Consider the following 20,628-nt stretch of genomic DNA (forward strand, 5'->3'; position numbering starts at 1 on the left):
GGGATTTCCTCTGGCTTCAGTGTATAATGCTTTGCAGGTTTATAGGCTCTTATTGGTGAGGGATAGATACCAAATGTTTTAGCTTCTTATTCCATTTGCGTGTTCAAAGTTAGTACCAGATTCGAAATCCTATGAAAATAACCTGTGCCCCTCTTATCTCTGTTTTAATATGCTTACCCACACATGTCACTTTCTTTGTATCTAAGTAATTCAGTTCTTGAGCTAACCTTTTGGAGATGACAGGTTTTATGAGAAATGGGTTTGAGAGTAAATGAATGAATTCTTGGAATTTGGAATTCTGTTTACCCATTAAGTAAACTTAAGTCAAAAGTTCCAGGAAAATGTTTACTCTCTGGAGTCATCCAAGCATAAACAGTTCTCCTCTGCTCTGTGCTCAATTTCTTTGTATGCCACTATCCTAATTGTCATGGTTAGAAAAGTAGTAGTTAACCTTGATTTATTCCTAAATCTCCCACAACCCCAATCCTTATTTATTCTATTCCTTAGAACCTGTCTTTTATTTACAATTTCTACTACCAGTGGTCTTTTTCAGAGTCTCATTATTCTTACCTGGATTTCTGCAATAAAATCCCTATTAGTCTTCCTACCTTTCCTCTCTCCACTCCTATATATTTTCCACACCATTAACTTGAACCTTCCTTTAAAAATATACATATGTGTGTGTGTATAAATATGCATGTGTATATATACACATATACGTGTGTATATGTGTGTGCATATATTAATATGTATACACATAATTTGCAAGTATATCACAACTCTATAACTCTCATTATAATCCTTCAGGGATTCCCTGTCCCCTACTGCTCCCTTATTCAAAATTTTGTTTGTTCACCAAATGCAATGGCATCCCCTAGAAAACTGCTGGAAATGCAGGATCTTAGTACCCATGCTAAACTACTGAATCAGAATCTGCATTTTCATAAGATCCCTAACTGATTTGTATCCTTAGTCGATTTTACACATTAAGGTTTGAGAAGCACTGCTCTTCAGTATAAAGTCTGCATTGTTTCCCCTGGAACACATGGCCCTCAATGTGGTATCCCTTGCCTAACTGCCTATCTCAGATCCCACTACCCTTCATGCGTTAGTCAACTATAATCAATAATCTTTGGTTTCCCCAAATAATCTGAATTTCATCCTCCTGTTTCTTCATTGTGCCTGTTTTATTCTTATGCCTGGAATAGCACTCAGTTTCCTAGTTTGATACTTCTCTAATACATTTCTTAACCTTTAAGATTCAGCGAAATGCAAATTTCTCTTTAAGTACTTTCCTTGATATTGTCTTACTAGACTGAGCCCATCAGGCTCCATGTTCTCCATATATTGTCTGCATCTTTGTTATAGCCTTTGTCTGGTTATATAGTTAGCTTTTACATGTGCCTATTTCTTGCTAGAATGTGAATTCCTTGAGGACAGGGAAAATTCTTAGTTGTGTTTATAGCTGATCACTTACCATGGTACTGGCAGATGTACTACAAGTGTTGATTAATTCTTTAATTTAACAGATATTTGATAGCTGTTTCACTGTTCAATAAGTGAATGAGTGGGTGAAATTCTTCTTCCTCTAATTTACACACACGCACACACACACGCTCACATATTACACACACAACACACACTTATGTAGATATACATGTACTTCTGTGTGTGTATATAGACTCATGTGCACATATACACAAATGTTTTTGCATATATACATATACACACATATGTACATGTGTATATATAATGTGCACTTCACAATAAATAGTTGTGAAAGAAATCTTTGTACTCTGATGGAGAAACTATTCAGTTAAGAGACAGGCAATTGGTAAACTTACCTGTGAATATTGGTGAGCCTGAAATGATACTTGGAAGTGTCATTTTTGTATAAAAGAAATGGACTGATAGAGGTAAAATTCCTTATATACACCTGGAAAATGGCAATTGAATCACATCTATGATAAACCAAATTATCATGATCATAATTTAAATTTCTAAAATTGAAGTACAAAATACTTAAAAGATAATTGCACCTTTTTATTAAACGATAAGCTAAAGCAGTCAGATCAGGTTTTCAGTTTGATAAAAGAATGCCAACTCATGTTCACTTAATTTCTCAGTGATTTAATATAGCAGGATACTTTTGGGGGAAAATTATTGACTTTATAATATGTATAGGACATATTTATCATAAATATACTATAAAAAACTGTATTAATGTAGGATATCTTACTATTAAAACATTAAAGTGAGTTAGAAAGATATGCAATAGAAAATTTTAAAATGACGTTATTCTCCTAAATTATCAGGTTATAAAATAATTGGAGAGATAATATAATTTTTTAAGTGGAATACATTATGTTTTACTCAACTTTCAGGATACGAACTTGTCTAGAAAGAGGTTCACAGCAGTTCTGCTACTTTTATGTTGGTTTTCATTTCAGAGAACAAAGTGTTTCAGTACCATTTAATGGCTTTATCCCAAGTAACCTACAAAAGGAACTTAAAAAACTATAATAGTTATTATTACTTGGAATTTGTCCAACTAGCCACAGATGACACCAGCACTATGTGTACAGGAGCTGAATGGATTTTATGTTATTCTGTGGTTAAGATCTGAGTTAAAAACTTTAGAGACTTTCAAATGTTCCCTTCAAATTGTTCTGAAACCCCTAGACAGAAATGACTTAGAATAATCTATTATACAACTTTACCAAGCAGCAATGTAGTTAGCAATTGAGTCTCCTTGAAGACCATTTAATTATGTTTCAAAAAAGAATATCCAAAAGTCAAATTTCAAGACATAAATCATACCATTTATTATCTACATCAGCAAGAATTTTGATTTTCGTATGAAAACACATTTCATAAAGTATTATTTTTTTTAGCTTACCTCTCCCGTACTTCATGTTTTTTTTTTTTTTTTTTTTTTTGAGACAGAGTCTTGCTCTGTTGCCCAGGCTGGAGTGCAGTGGCCGGATCTCAGCTCACTGCAAGCTCCGCCTCCCGGGTTCACGCCATTCTCCTGCCTCAGCCTCCTGAGTAGCTGGGACTACAGGCGCCCGCCACCTCGCCTGGCTAGGCTTTTTTTTTTTTTTTTTTTTTTTTTTTTTTTTTTTTTTTTTTTTTGTATTTTTTAGTAGAGACGGGGTTTCACGGTGTTAGCCAGGATGGTCTCGATCTCCTGACCTCGTGATCCACCCGTCTCGGCCTCCCAAAGTGCTGGGATTACAGGCTTGAGCCACCGCGCCCGGCCACTTCATGTTTTTACAATGAGAAATATGATCTTTCATGCTGTGTTTAAGATAACCTAAAATAAAATAAATTATTTGTTTTTAAATAGATTTCTAAATAGGACATTATAAAGATAATTTCTTGATATTCTTAATGATAAAAATTAAAAAAAAATTACTTGCTAAAGAAACCATAAATAAAAGTATACATTTTAAGCAAAATAAATTCTTCCTCCCTTTCTTTGTTTTGAGTCTCTTAGGATTTCTAGATATGGTGTTTTCTTGCAAGTCTCTTAAAATAAAACTGTCCTGAATTAATACACCCGTAGTTTACTTAGCGATCTAAAGTTCTATTTAAACTGATAACATATCTAATTGCTAGTCCTTCCTGGCTATTGCTTGATGTTGGCCATGGCACTTGATCTACAAAAGCCTGCACTTTTTTTCATTGATTAACATTTGTCCCAAAATACATATTCATAGGTGTCAGGAAGACAGGGCATATATGCAAGTGATATCCATTGACCCTTTTCTTTGTGTTAGGTTTTGCCAGAATTTTAAGTAACTGAGAAAATCCTCCGATAAGAGAAAGCTCTATACAATTAACTTGGTGGCATTCCTTGTGTACTTCTCAGAAAACACTATTCAATGTATATGCATTTTTTGAAATTCAGGAAAATCATAAGGGGAAATTTGTATGAATTGCATATTTAATAGGTTGTAATTATGTCTTATCAAAAGCTCAACTTTTAAAATTCTTTATTCTTTGGAAGTATGGTAATTGTTCCCTTTCCCATGTAGTTAATTATAAATTTCAGGAAGAACGAAGTGTGCTAAATCTCTTTACTTTTTTTTCTTTGTCTCTATGGTAGCAGAGAGAATAGAAGTGAATTACTTTCAACTTGTTTCTGAATGACATTTCTTTCTTCAAAGGTTTGACTTTATTTTGGTGTCCTGAAATTTCAGATATTTTTCACTAGCTGCTAATTTGTTAATTCAAGAAAGGTATCTTTACAAACGTATTTTTAATATGTTTGGAAGAAAAAAGTAGCTTGTTTTAGAAGTCACAGTCTTTTATGTTTCCATGAGACTTTGTAGTTTATGATATAATAGATAAGATCTGCCAATGAAAAAATATTTATTTTCTGTAGTAGTAATAATATCCAAATTTTCCTTTATTGGAAGGAGAAAAGTACAATTGCAGCCCATTCCTTTTTTCTCATTTGATTACTAGGATGCAATAACAGAATGCAAATATTAATTACATTAAAAATATTTCACAAAACTATATTTTTAAATCTTGTATTTAGAAGCTTAAATTATTGCATTTAACTATGCATAGTAATAACTCAACTTTGGAGATTGATAGTGCTTCAGAGAATATTGGGACATGCTTCTGTAAAATACTAAAATACCATATTATATTTTTTAGAAACATTTATGACCAATGATTTCAAGTAAGTAATACCCGGCTACAGAATCAGTTTTGGCTCCCAAATTTAGTTATCTTAAATTGCTGCAGTATTTCAGACATTCTTTCCATCTTCTATATACTGACAAAAAAGTTACAAACAAAACTTAAAGTTCTTGACATTTTCTAGGCACTTTCATGTACTTTTTCTCATTTAATTTTCGTAGTAACCTTGTGAGATAAATATTGCTGTTTTATACTCAGGTACAAGAATATAGACTCAGAAGAGCTAAGTGAAATAGGAGAAAGATCTCCGATTAATAAGATAGATATTGATATGTAAATTATATATTCTTTATCTTACTACTATTAGAGTATATATCAGGCCCTTGGACATATATATTATATATTATGACATATATAATATGATATATATTATATATAGTTTATATATATTATATATAGTTTTATAATCCTTACAATAATTCCTTAAGCTTTTATTTTATAACTTATATTTTATTTTTTCCACTTTATGGATGAGAAAACTGAAACTTACAGAGATTAAGAAATTTATCCAAAGTCACAGATGTAAAAAGTGAAAACTCTGCATTGTAACCCAGGTCCAGTGGATTCCTCATGGTATTAAACTCTCTTCTGTACTACCTAGGATTAATGTGATGATACAATGAGCTGAGAGTGCATGTCAAGTGCCTGGGATCTAATGGTGCTCAATGTATTATTTCATTATACATCTAGGAAATGCCTCCTGAGTCAAAGCCCATTGTCCTCTCCCCATTGATACCCTGAAATATCAAGTCACAACAGTGGTTTCCATTTATCATCTTTTAATGTGGCCGGCCTGAAAACTCAGAGCCTATTCCACTCATTACTGTTAATCTGGGTAGCTAGGTGCTTAGAATATTTTAATGTGGAGTGTTTAATCTTCTTATGCACTAGTTAGCCACAGACTGCACCTCTGTCAACCTGGGCAAATGTCTGCCTGAAGTCACAAAGCATTTTGAAAAGTGTTGAGGATGACTCAGCACCATCATCACTGCCCACTGCAAACCCCTTGTTCTCAGCATCCTTTGGAGAATAGGTCAGCAGCATTTTCTTCATTTACAAAAGAGGCAAATTCATGACTCCCCAGCATGGCTTCAGTTTTAGTAAGGATTTCCTCAGAAACAAATTAGGCCAACTTATTTTAAACATCTTTTGAAGCCTGAGAAAATAAAAAGAAGCAAATGGAAGGATAAGTCCAGGAAGGGATGAAGTCATATGTTGAGGAATATGCCCAAAGTTGAATGAAAAAAGTTAACACTAACCATGAGTATATTTTGCATCTGTAATTGACACATTGAACAAGGGAATACTCATGGGATGTAATAATAGAAGTCATTTTATTTTGGGGTCCCCAATGTTTGTTTAAAATACCCTAATGTCAGTGGTCCTTACCCTGCCCTCTAAATGAAAATGGGTATTCTCATAACTTTCCATTTACAGGAAATGAAAAGTCTGACAATCACTTATAATCACAAATACAGTCCCAATGTATTAATAAAAATTGCTCAGTCCCACATGTTAGTCAAAATTCTGAACACATTCCAGATGAAAGATTCTCTTTTTTCTACTATGGGGTCTTCAGATAGGACATCTGCTTTGGGGGAAGTGGATGCCATAGACTTCTCTTATCATCTTTTTCCTATTTACTAGTTGGATCTTCCAACTAGTAAACTTGGATCCTTCCAAGTTTGGAGCATAAGAGGGAAATAAGAAAAGGAGACAAGGGAAGTTCTTACTGAACTGGGATTGTTGTGTTTTTTGCCCTCCGAGCCTGACATATAATAACAATGATAATAACCAAAAAGGAAGAGAATTACTGGCAAATAGTGCTGATTATGTATAGAAATAGTTTTAAGTGTTTTACTTATAATTTTTAAAATCTTCATAACTATGGCAAAGAGAAGTAAAGTAACTTGCCTAGGGTTACATCGCTAGCAAACAGTGGATCTGGGATTTTAATGCAGCCAGAAAATGTCTGGGTCGAGTTTTTCCCTCATGAACACTTTCATGGGTCTTTGGAAGTTTCCCCTTCTGGGCCTAAGTCTCCTATGATGTGGATGATGCATTTCTTTAGCGTCAAGTTTTACAGCAGCCCACCCTACATGGAGGGTTGTCTTGACAGGTGTTACAATGGCTCTAGAATGAATCTTTTGCTTTAACAAACTGTGAGAGTGCAGGCTAACCCAGATGAAGCCACTTCTGACTTAAGAACCAATTTGCCATGTTATCTCATTGGTTAAGCTTCTTAGGTGAGAGTCAAATTCCAGTGTAATGACCTCCTAAACCCAAGGAAGTTATGTTAAGCTCTAGGTGCAGTCCCATTGACGTTTCTTTTGCTAATTGTAGGTGATATGTAAGACTTCTCAACCCCTCTTCAAAGAAATTCTCCCCTTTTCTAAATCTTCAGTCATCCAACTTTTGTATACCAGCATTATAGTTATAGATAAGATTTAGGATCCTGAAGTTGGTTCTTGGTAATTTATTTGAATATTGCACACGTGGTCTAGCCTCCTTTGGAATCTCATTTTTATATCTTGGTGTCTTAGGACCTCCAATATAGCATTTTGTGCACATATTTCCACCTATAATGTATTTTACATTAGCACACGGCAAGATTTGATTTTCTCTTTTTTTAAACGTCTCACTCTGAAGTTGCATATCTTTATGGCAAATTAGAAAACTAATTCCATGAAAACCTTTATTTTGCTAAAATTTTTAAATACATGTATACACACATAAATCATATTTGTATGTATATATGTATCTATAGACATGTGGATGATGCATAATGAACATATTATGTGTATGTAGACACATACATACAAATATAGATACATATTATGTATCTGTATTTTGAAATATATGAAATTCATTATTTGGAGGCACTTTGGGAATCATTTTTCCTCAAATTTTTGAAAATTTTTTTAACTCTTGATATGCTAGAGAGTATATTAGACTAGAAGTCAGAAAAACTGTTCTAGTAATTTTAATAACAAGAATTAGCTCATAAAAATAATTTTCAAATAATTAAAGCTTTATAATTATCCATTACATTTCTAAATTTACATTTACAACTCACAGTCCATTTGCACACACATTATTGCATGTCATTTTAGTTCTGCATGCAAAAAGTCACTTACTTCTGCTCCTTGGGCTTCATGTTTGACCTCTTTTTCTTCATCTGTCAAATACTTTAGAGTCTCAGGGATGAGTAAGACAGCTGAAATGCTTGTTCAAAGATTAAACTCAGGAGGGCCTCTTGTGTGTTTCATAGGATCTGATCTGGGTCCTTCCATGTCCACTTCCTGATAGGACTCATTTATCCCACACCCAGCTGTCCATTTTGTCTTGTGAAGAAGAGATAAAGGGAAAGGCTGAAGTCAGCTCTCTGTATAGCATAAAATCATTCTTTCTCCTCAGTCCCAGGATTCTGAGGTCCAGAATTGAGAAGTTTCTTGACAAGGCCAATAATGTCTTTACTTTGCACTATCAGATGGTTCATTGAGACCTTTAGCCTGTAACGCCCTCTTCTTATACCTTCGTCTCCTTAAAACTGTGTTGGAAACCTGAAGTGTCTCTTCAACAAAGACATTCCTGAGTTACCAAGCCAGAGTTAAATACTTCCACCTTTTGCCTCAATTCCTCTGTATAATTTTCCCATACTCTTGTTAATTTCTTACTCCTGCCCCAAGAATGGCTGCATTGAATATTTTTGATCTGTCATGTAATGGTTTATTTATCCCATATCAGTAGTATTGCTTTGTAACTGCATCTTTATTTGTTTATTTTTTTTCCTTAGAATAAGTACTTTTTTAGACAGATACTGAGTCTTGATATATGCTTATTCCTAATGCAATAACTGGCACTTAGTAATTGCTCAATAAATGCTTGTTGACCAACTACATGAATGGATGAATGGATAAATGGTCCTGTTGTTTAACCCTGTTTTAAACTCAGCACATTGTATTGTATCTCTTAAAAAGCTGGGAGCTTTTGGAGAATACAGATTATTTAAATTTTTATAGCTCTAAATTTTAAATCTCTATATATACCCAATTTACCATTCATGGAGTGTATTTTGGCAAGTGAGGGATGGGTAAATGAATGAACAAATGTGTACAGTCCTATCATGCAACACTTCGCAATACCACACCCCCACCCGGAAAAAAAAGACTCCTTTGATTATGAGGATCATTTTACTGTGAACAGTAGAACAACAGAACCTTTCAGCTCTTACTCTGCTTTCAAAAGAACATGCTATTTTAATGAAACATTTAGGTCAAAATTTTATTTGTATGAATCATCTCTCACTCTGCCACACACATCTTTTTCTGAGGATGAATTGGCTATATAACCAATGTCTTATAAATATCTATATAAGCATTTTCTAAACTCCAAAGCACTCTAACTGTGTACAAGCCCCTGATACATGAAAAAAAGATTCCTATGTCTTTGGAGGGATAGGATGGTTTGAGAAGAAAATCTTTAGAGTTCTTGAGGTCACTTTTCAAGTTCTTTGTAGTTACATATTTATACAAACAATCTTAGGTGTAAGTGTTCAGCATATTTAGCTAATGTTCTCAGAATATTCTGGAATGAAATATGTCAAGATTCTAAAGTGAGAAACAGATGACCAAGGAAGATTAAGAGATTTGAAGACATCAGCCTGTCTTAGTGTCAGAAATCTGGTAATAATAGAAGACAAAACAGAAACACACATTTCTACCTTTCTTTATCCCATGCTGAGCACCGTAGAAGTTGAAACACACCTTATTTATGCACCTGTCATATTTTGTTTTTAAAACACCAAGACCCATTGATAGTTTTGTCTCTTAAGAGGTCATGTTTTTAATGGTCAGCATTGCAAATCCCCGAATCCTGGTCTAGTCACATATCATTAATCTACAGGTATAAACATCCTGTATAGATGAATGGGAGAGAAGGGAGGAGGGAAAGCTTTACCTTTAGGGGAATTTGTCTCCAACTTCTATCTTAAATCTTTGCTTAGAGAGCTAAGTTGTCCCTTGAGAGAATTCTAATGTTCTCCCTTGATTTTTGACTTAAGAATTAACTAAGAGTTAGACATGAGAGTGTCCTTTCCCCTAGTGTTTATTCTGGTTCTAGCTGGGCTTCTAAGGAGGTGGCCTCCTACTCTTTTGAGTAGGAGGTAGGCCCAAACTCTGCTATGCCACAGTGTACACATTGAATGTTAAAAAAAGGTAAGAAGGAGAATGAAGACTTCGAGGAAAGAAGAATTTTAAATCCCTTTCCTTCTCTACCTACTGTGGTGGGTTCCTTGACCCATGTTAGATCTTGTCTTCTTTAGAAGTAGAGCGAAGTGGTAGACAAAACATGAGGTTAGGATTTTCAATAACCACACTTAAGTGGAAGGCTCTTTCGAGACCATCTAGTCTAGTGGTTGTCAATCTTTGCTAGCACTGAAACTCGCAGGGAAATAACCATTTCCTGTTCATATTCCCAAGACCCTAAAAGATGTCTCATCAGTAAATCAGAATGATAAATGATCTCAACTGCAGAGTACATCCCTTTGGTAGAGAAAACCAAATATTAGATTCTTGGTGGAACTATACAGTTTGAGAAAGATCTTTGGGTAAATGTGGCACTTCCTCTCTTCACATTAAATCATGGATCCAATGCAACTTTCTCATTTTACCAATGAGAAAAGTGTGGTCTAAAGTGTTAAAATGAGTTTTCCAAAGTTCCACAGATAGATCAATGGGAACACTAAACTAAAATCCAAGGTTCTAACTTCTATTTCAATGTTTTTTGCTTGTCATCCAATAGGATTAAAGAATAATTTATGTTCCCATGGCATCTGTCTTCAGTAGTCTTTTTTGTTTGGCCTTGTAAAATCACTGTTAATATTCTTAGTTAAAACACTTACGAGAAGACCTTAGTGTCAGAAATCAGGTAATAATAGAAGACAAAACAGAAACACACATTTCCACCTTTCTTTATCTCATGCTGAGCACCGCAGAAGTTGAAACACACCGTATTTATGCACCCGTCATATTTCGTGCATATGTTGTGTGTTCTAATTAGTAGCTTTCTTGCAAACTGTGATATAATGATCTGAGGAGAATCTATATCTATTATCTGTGAATTAGGCAAGATACTAACACTGTTTCACAGATGTGACTACCAAGAGCATTTCATGGCAGCAAGCACATGGCCAAAATTAGCTTAAAATTGTGGTTATCTGACACAAGTCCAGTGTACCTTCTGTACTCTGATGCTGCTGCATATCGTATTTTGTTTCAAACAAGAAAACTGATCATGGAGATTGATGATATAAGTTTATTTTTATGATGACTTTATCCATAATCACTCATACAGCATTTTAGGGCTTAGTGATGCCTTAAAAATAGATCAACCAAATAAAGTTGCTCTAAAAAGCTTACAAATCACAGACAAAAATTTTAGTGTGATAGGAGTACTGAATTCTGTATTTTCTTATAAAAGAAAGAGCATACATGGACACCAGAGTCAGCCAGAGTCTTGCTGAGATCTCAGAGATGCTGCTGTCTAGTTGGTTGACTTTTAGCCAAGTTGCTTAACCTCTCTCAGGCTCTGTTTTCTCCACTACAAAATGAGCATAATGCTCCTACTTATGTTTATTGTGGGGACTAGTAATAATGTGTCCGGAATAGTGCCTTGCATATTTAATTGCTCAATAAATCATATCTGTGGTTTTTATGGTGATTATTAATGTTATCAGTATGCCTATATTATCTCTGAGAATACAATGAAAGAGATAAAAGATAAAGCATGGCTTATTAAAATCCTTCCCCCCCTTTTAGACTAATCAGTTTTCGTTATCAAAGGAGTGGAGCAGTATTATTGGTGAAAGTAAAGCACTGTATTATTTTTAAAAGCCCATTAGAAGTAAATTTACAGGAATTACAACAAACGTATAACAGTTAACTAGAGATAAATTTCTTTTGTAGAAAGAAGTGCCTAGAAAATAGCTTAGAATGTCAAACTTTTGACTCCTCGAGAAAATTGTTTTATTTCTCTGCACTTCAGTTTTTGATGTGATAAGAAGGCCTCTAAGATCTGTCCCTTTCAACCCAACATTCTGGAGTTCTATGAAACACTCTAGAGAGAATCACCATCACTAGCTTGTAGTCTGGAAACAGAGACAAATAAACAGTCATTCTATACCTTGACTCATGTGATTTCACAGGAGTACAGCATGTATCAGGGTTGATTAGGAGCCTGGAAGAGAACAGTCAGCCTATGGGTTATAAGAGTTCTCAGGTGGTTGTTATTGAAGCCTGGAAGGTCATATGCTGAGACAGCCTGGTGCCAAAAATGTAGTCTTTAGAGTAATAAAAAAGGAAAAGGATAATTTCTTATCCTTTGATAAGAGTAGAAATTATGTACGTAGTTTTCTGCAGCATTGCACCAACAAAGCATTCTCTCTCTGCTATGATTATAAATAAGGTAATAAACATTGATAATAAACATGTCAGCTAGTATATATACATACTGGCACATAATAAATTGAATATAATATCATTTTTACTTATTTGCAGCAAAACCAAGGCAGATGCCCAGCCCAGAATTGTTCAGTGGAAGCCCCTGCTTGGATGCCTGTCCACCACTGTACTGTAAGTTTGATTATTCCAAGATTGGCCAGATGGAAGGATAAATGCTTTTATATTTTGGAATAATCTTAGTGGAATGAGCCAGAATGCTCTCTGAAATTTTGGAGTACAGCAAATATTTTGCAAGGAGAAAGAATAACCTTTTAGAAAGCTTTGCAATGTAAAAAATACCAGTGATTAGGGATTCCATGCATTTTGTTGGAGTCAGGATAACTTGGAAAGGATTACTTTAAATGGATTATTGATGAGTTAGAGTTGGAAGGTCATTAAAATGAATATATTTGCACATATATTTTTCAGGACAGCTGCATATTCAGCAATATTTGATTTTAGATGCCTTGAAGAAGGATGCTTTCTCTTTTGTCACTGTGTCAACTGCTTAATAGTGATGAGCACACAAACTTGCAATTTTCAAGTCTTCCTGGTGTAATAATAGTCTCTGCATTTGCGTAATATCTTCTACCAGAGAATTTTCCAGTGCCTTAGAAACAAACAGGTACTATGTCATTATCCTTGTGCTACAGATGGGAGATTTAAATGTAAAGGGAGTAAGAATAGTGCATCAATTGTAGCGCTGGGAACGGATCCCAGACATCCTACCTCTCCTTTCATGTACTCATGCTAGTACTCTATGCTCTGAAGGGTGTGAAGAAAGTGGCTGAATGTATGATATTCTGTAATACATGGATTGCCTAAAAGAAATGACAGTGATATCTCTTGGAATTATGTATACTGTAAATGACAGTTTGGCTCTCATGAAATAATTTGTGTATGATGGAAATAAGAAATTAGAAAGTTACCTTTTGGACATTCTCATTTGACTCCCCTTGTAGGCAATGGAAAAGTAATATGTGGCGCTTCCTAAATATCCTTATCTATTGTTGAGGCACTGGGTGCTGAAAGATACGACTGGACTAACATAGCATATCTTACAACTACGTTAGCAGTAAGCCTGGTGGAACCTGATTTTCACTCAGATTGTGTAAGAGATTACGTTTTTCCCTCAGTTTTTGTTTATCTGTGGCAGGAAGAGAAAGTGGGATCACCTTTAGTGAAGGAGAGATGATGATGCTAAATTTTGGAGGTATTCCTGCAGTGCAGAGGGAGCCCAGACATGCTGGAGACTCAGAGAATAAAAATGTTAACATTTTGAGCAGATGGTCAGAGGAGAGTACATGCTTAGGGACTACTTATGAAAGAGAAAGGATGTGGTTTTTCTGTTTTTGTTTTTGGTTTTTATTTTTGAGACAGAGTTTTACTCTGTTGCCCAGGCTGGAGTGTAGTGGCATGATCTTGGCTCACTGCAGCCTCCGCCTCCTGAGCTCAAGTGATTCTTGTGCCTTGGCCTCCCCAAGTAGCTGGGATTACAGGTGCATGCCACCAAGCCCAGCTAAATTTTTTTGTATTTTTGGTAGATATGAGGTTTTGCCCTGTTGAACAGGCTTATCTTGAACTGAGAAAGGATGTGTTTTAATAATTTTATTATTTGTTCATAAATAGAACACTTCTTTTATTGTATCCCCAGTGATATCATTTCATAATTACTGATTCCTACATCTGTTTCTCCGTGGAGACAATGTATTCTTTGGGGTCCTGGTATATCCACAACTAGTAAAATCCCTGGTACATGGCAGAAATTCTGGGAAGTTAAGTTTCAATGAGTGAATATCCTATATGTTGATTTTTCTCTTTAGTAAGTTTTTAAAAATTATTTTACAGCTCTCAGATTTCTTGGTAAAGAGGATTAATAATGGTATTTTACCATCTTAGACTGTAGTTTCTATTTCTCCTCTTCATCGTTCTATAACACTTTTCTCTTAAGAGAATACCATAGAATACATGTTTTCAGGAATTTTGTTTCCAAGCTACAAAATTTAGTAATTTCATTCAGCTGTGTCTAGTACCATGCCAATTGCTAGAAATATAAACATGAATAAGGCAGTAATCCTATGTAAATCAAATACACTCATGTATAACATCAATAAGAATTTCTGATCCTTTAATATACTGGTAATTTCAGCCCAAAATATTAATATAAGAACTTTCACATTTTATTACTTTGTGCAGTCTTGTTGCAAGGAAGTGCATGATTAGGATTCTGTCTTTTGAATTATTATAAATCGTTCATCCTTCATTATTCCCTTGGAGTTGAACCCCTTGGGATCTGGGAATCCCAGATTAGGTCCTAGTTCTATTGTAGAACCTTAGGAACAAATAAACAACTACATTTAAGATTCTTCCTGAAGATCACAAGTCAGAGTGCCACCATTAAAGTCTTATTCTCAGTGCTGTGGTCAGGTGAGAGAACGGAAAGTAGATGTTTCTTTTTCATTTCTGTCATAGAACTGGGGGCTATTGGTTTCATAAATTTCCTTTGCTATTTACATAAAAGTAATTATATCTCCCAGTGAAACACATATTTTCTGAAGGAGTTGTGCAGCACATACTGATCTGCTTTCTCTGCAGAGAACCCCCAATCCACAGAGGTGTGCTCCCAGTGGTCATGTTTAGATTATGTGAGCCTACCTCTGGCCAGGACTGACTGATCCAGGGCATAGACATTTGATTCCAGCAGGACCAGTTGAATTTTTTTCCTGGGAATTTGGAATTTGTACTGGAGATATACCAAATACTGGTAGTCATCAATATTGAATGAATCATATGAGAGAATATTTTGGAAAAAGTTACGTGAACCTCAGTTGCTTAGACCTCTAAAGCTGCTTTGTATCTGCCCTTCTTAGGTATTATGTACTCAAAAGTCTCTTGGATTCTGTGAAATGGTCTCAATAACTTGTTAATAATCAATGTGACTTCTTTCTCAATTATTTAGTTTTTTAAAAATTTATTTATTTTTGATAGGGTTTGTTCTTTGATTTACTTGCAACCAAAAAGAAAAAGAAAATAGTTTAATACTACTAGTCAGCAATGTTTATTGAGTCTCCCCTAGAGCTAGTGTAATAAGTAGTAGTCTCAGAAAAAAGCACTAACACTGGGATTTTGATAATTTATAATCTATTTATTTCAAATATCTGACTGTAGACAACACCTGGGTATATTTAAAACATGATGAAATAATTTGATAATAACTTAATTCACCTTATAGAATAAAAAATATGGGCAGTCGAGTCTACAATTAACATACACATTATATAACCGAAAGCTATGTATGATATATATGAAATTCTGGTATTAATGTTCATTTTATCATCTCTCCAGAAATAGTGAAAATCTTTGCCTTGTGCTTAAGAGAAGTCTTGGCTGTCTTAAATTCTCCAAGGACTGAAGCAAGTTATAAATAAATTAATACATACTTACATGCCTAATAAATTGATAGTCTCTATTATCCTTGTGCATTTTTCAAATTCAGTTTATTCTCTCCTACATTCCTTTCTCCACTGTCCTATTCTTGCTCTTTGTTGTTCTATTCTGGAATGATTGTATCCTCATAATTAGACTGTATTACATTTTGCAAAAAAAGCCTTGGTTTTCATGTCTGCATTTGCCCCAAGTTCATTTTGAGTGCAGAGCTTTTATCATTGGATTTCTGGCTTCTCCAGATTGCTTTGCAAATGTCTGTCACCAGTTACATATTGCCTTGACAATGGCGTCTATTAATTACTTGTTCTCTCTCTTCCTGGATGGTTTTTTTTTTTTTTTTTTTTTTTTTTTTTTTTTTTTTAAGACTTGTCCTTTTAGTAGTAACTATAATGTACAGATTGGGTTTGAGCAGAAAAGAAATTTTACTCCCCAATAATTATTTAGAAACATGGACATAATTAAACTTTCTGATTACATGAAATATCTTTTCCCTAGTGAAAAGTGTGCCAGTTTAATTGTTTCTCCCCCATGTGTGGCTATGTTAATCACTAGAATGATAGCCTTCCTTACCCTTACATTTTAAATTTAAATTGATTATATACCTCATTGGTTTGTATGACTATGAATATGAACACAGTAGCTACCTGAGCTTCTGCCATCTGCAAACAATTGAGAAGATGCCCACAGTTTCTAGGACTCAGCTGAAGAAAGATAGCTCTCTGAATCTGAGTGAACTGGGCTAATAATTAGCATTTGGCACTTGGAATTAAAGAACTTTAGATTTGACCAGCTGTAAGAAGCTTGAGTGGCTGCTGCATTTTAGAGCATGTATGTGAACCACTCAGTATGGCTATGGCCTATGTATAGATTTAATCATTTTGAGGAATATCCCCAAACCCAATTCTGAATCTCCTCAATTCTTAGTTATTAGGTATACTCAGAAATGGCTGTAATGTGTAATTTTATCAATTACACATACAAAATATAAATACACATGATTTGGCTACAAAAATTCTTTTTTGTTGCACATTTGCACACCCCTTAGTTACTGGAAATTAACGCTAGGAAAAGAGTTTCTAAAAGCTAAGTTGACTGCTATTATGGAACTTAAAGATATTCCTATATCTGTATGTTTCTATCACTATATAATACTATCAGCAGATATGTGAAATATTTTCAAATGTAAGCATTTATAAATTAGAACACTGAATTCTGAATACGGCAACTCTCATTTACTTATTCAAGAAGTAGTTGCTGAACATGTATTTTAACTGACCCTTGGATTTCTCAATGTATAGCAGAAAACAATATATATAAATAAATCATAATTATACTTGGCAACACATTATTTAATAATGGTCTATAAAAAGCACTATAAATTTTCAAAATGGGAAGTTGCCTTAAGATGGATTTTGGAAGACAAAAGATGCAATATTTGGTCATAGTTAAGAGTACATCCTTTAGAATTGAATGAGATTTGTGTTAAAGTATTAACTCTTCCACTAGTCAGTGGAAAGAGTAAAGTATTACTCTTCTCCTAGTAAGCTGTATGACCTTGGACAATTTACCTAATCTGAGTTTATGCACACAACAGGATATTTTGAGATTTACATGAAATAATGCATAGTAAGTGTTAACATAGCACCTGGCACATAGTTAAGTGCTTAGTAATTGCTGGAAGGAAAGAAAGAAAAGGATAGATCATTCCAGAAGGGAGTGCATGGGGCAGGATGAATTGGTGAGAAAGAACGTAAAAAACAGACAATAACCCAATAGTAAATCACGGGTACTCATTTAGACCCTTTTAGGAGAACCTTTTCTGGAAAAAGTTTCTAGGAGCTAATGTACAACTCTTTAAGACTTTGAAAGCAGAATCTTGCGATTCTTGAAAAAAAAAAAAAAAAAACTTTTTGTTCTCTGACAGGCAGGAACCGATGATATAGGAGTGTCATATTAATGAGAGCTATTTATATTCTCAGTCATTTTCATTTTTGTTTGTATACAGCCATTTTCAAGGAGTGGGGCCAGGTTTTCCTTTTCGTTTAAAAACACTTTAACATCTTCCTACTATGTGTCTCTAGATTATGAAAGTAATTTCTTTCTTTTATGGGAAATCAGTAAAAACAGATGCTTCTCTTAGAAACCAGAGAAGATGTTCTTTTAAAGTGTTAATTGTTCCAGCATGTTCTCCGAGACTGCCTCATATTACCCACAGTCAGGATCATTCAATCTAATTGAGACCAGTTAATACAATGTGCACAAGCTATTCTGCAGTAATCCTAAAAGTTTTTTTTCTTTTTTTTTTTGTAGCTCCTCCCAACCGTTTTGTTCCCAGAATGCATTGTGTGACCTAATTTGGTATACACCCTACATAAATACCCAGACCATGGCACTCAGAAGCATATAACCCAGTTATAAAATAGTGTTGTGTCTGCTCTCTGGGTGTTTCCAGAGCTTCTATGACGACAGCACCCTCTGGACTAACTCTGCGGCTGGGAAATTCGACCCAGAATGGCTTTGAAGAGTTGTCTTTCCAAAGACTACATACAATTTTTATTTTTTAGGGCAAGGTTTTCATGCTATCAGCAGTCCCCTTATAAATTGAAGCCAGGATATTATCAGATAATCATAGCTTTAAGAAAATTGCAGAAAATTGCAGCGTACAGGAACTTAAATTGGTGGGCAGTGGGATTAGAGTACATTTGGCCATATGGGTGGTAGCCATAGGATTGGAAAAGAATCCAGAGGGGAAATTATCTCAGAAAAGGCATGATGTACTTTAAGAAATGTGAGTTCTGTGGAGTGTCTCTAATTTCATTTTTGCTGTAGTCAGGGGCTCTTAATCAATGAAAGTACAAAGAAGATGAGATTGATAGTATGGATATGTTGCTCTTTTCCCTAAGCTCTGCCCCTTATAGTATTTTAAACTTACACCGGTTTCCTCTCTAGTTTTAAAGACTCTGCTGGGAACGGCAATACTCATATAAAACAATTTTGTTACACTGATCTTTGAAATATGCCCAGAAAGGGAACCCACAGTATTTATGGAGGGGGGCATTGGTTCATGGGAAAGATGAAAGGGCACTCCCAGTGCGCACACATAAAACCTACACAGTAAATAAAACAGAAGACACATAGACATGTATTCAGCATGCCCTGAGCAAAGAAATGGAGGATGCAAGCCCTAAGGTTGCTGGCAAGATCTGCGAAACTAAATGGAGGAATAGTGAATAGACACACAGTAAAATTGAGGTCATCAAAGTTTATGCTCAGTGCCCCCAGCTTCCTCTTTCTGTAATTTTTAATATTTTCCCTAGAATTTCCTCTTTATTCAACTTGACTGATTTGGGGACCTCAATATTCACCCACCTCTTTCTACTTTCTCTCTTTTTTTTGCCATTCAGCCAAAGATCTGATAGAACACAGAATGAATATAAAACTTTATGACATTCTTCCTATGGGTATTTGGGATTTTTTTATTAATGTATCTCTTATTGTTGGTTTCCACCAGTTTTTTTTTTTTTTTTTTTTTTTTTTTTTTTTTTTTAATGCTCTAACAGGTTCTCTGGAATATAATTCACGTACCATACAATTCACCCATTTATAGTACACAATTCAATGATTGTTAGTTCTTTCACAGAGTTGTACAACTGTCACTCCCATCAATTTTGGGACATTTCTGGGAAATTTTCATGACCCTAAAAGAAACCCCACATCCATTAGCAGTCATTTCCCATTCTCCTCCCAGCTCTTATAAATCACTAATCTACTTTCTGTTTCTATGGATTTGCCCTTTCTAGATATTTCCTATAAGTGGAAGTATGTAATATGCAGACTTTGTGACCGGCTTTTTTCACTTAGCCTAATGTTTCCAAGGTTCATCCATGTTGTACCATGCATTATTTTTCATTGTATGGGTATACCTTATTTTGTTTATCCATTCATCAGTTGATAGACATTTGGATTGTTTCCACTTTTTGATGTTATGAATAATGCTACTATGAATATTTTTGTGCAAGTTTTTACATGGACATGTACTTTCAATTCTCTTGGGTATATGCCTAGGAGTGAAATTTTTGGGTCATATGCTAACTCTATGTTTAACTTTTTGAGGTACTCTCAAACTGTTTCCCATAACATTTGCACCATTTTACATTCCTTCTAGCAATATATGAAGGTTTTAATTTTTCTACAGTTTCACAAACACTCATTATTACCTATCTTTTGTATTATAACAATCCTAATAGATGTCAGGTAGTATCTCATTTTGGTTTTGATTTTGAATTATCTATTGATTAGTGATGTCACCATGTTTTCATGTACTTGTTACCACTTATCTTCTTTGTCAAAATGTCTATTAAGATCCTTCACCTATTTTTTAATGCTTTTGTCTTTTTATTATTGAGTTGTAAGAGTTCTTTATATGTTCTGGTTATTAGTCCCTTATCAGATATGTGATTTGCAGATATTTTCTCCTGTTCTGTGGGTTATCTTTTTACTTTTTGGTAATGGCATTTGAAGCATAACATTTTTACATTTTCATAAAGTCTTATTTATCTTTTTTTGGTCATCTGTATTTTTGATGCTATATCTGAAAAGGCTTGGCATAACCCAAGGTCACAAAGATTTCCTTCTACATTTTCTTTTAAAAGTTTTATAGTTTTAGCTTTTGCATTTAGGTCTGTCATCAATTTTGAGTTGGTCTTTGTATATAGTATATATGGATATCCAAGTGTCCCGGCATTGTTTGTTGAAAAATCTATTCTTTCCTCCATCGAGTTGTCTCTTCCCTTCTGTTGAAAATCAACTGACTGTAACTATAACTGTCTATTTATGGACTTTCAACTCTGTTTGAGTAATCTTTGTGTCTATCCTTTGCCAGTGCCACACTGTCTTGACTACTGTAGCTTTGTAGTAAGTTTGAAATTTGGTAGTGTGAGATGCCAACTCTGTTCTTTTCCAAGAT

The 20,628-nt window shown here is 34.6% G+C and overlaps 1 protein-coding gene across 2 annotated transcripts in view; it reads left to right on the forward strand.

Moving 5' to 3' along the window:
* DLG2 (discs large MAGUK scaffold protein 2) overlaps window positions 1-20,628 on the forward strand; it is a 2,272,173-nt gene that overhangs the window by 537,457 nt on the left and 1,714,088 nt on the right. The window contains exon 6 of one of the 2 annotated variants that reach the window (XM_030918835.1): window positions 12,273-12,347. The exons of the other annotated variant lie outside the window; for it this stretch is intronic. Coding sequence (XP_030774695.1) covers window positions 12,273-12,347 — 75 coding nt within the window. The remainder of the gene's footprint in view (window positions 1-12,272; window positions 12,348-20,628) is intronic. 2 annotated transcript variants of the gene reach the window in all.

The sequence above is a fragment of the Rhinopithecus roxellana genome, chromosome 15 (assembly GCF_007565055.1).
Source record: "Rhinopithecus roxellana isolate Shanxi Qingling chromosome 15, ASM756505v1, whole genome shotgun sequence".
NCBI classification, from domain to species: Eukaryota; Metazoa; Chordata; class Mammalia; order Primates; family Cercopithecidae; genus Rhinopithecus; species Rhinopithecus roxellana.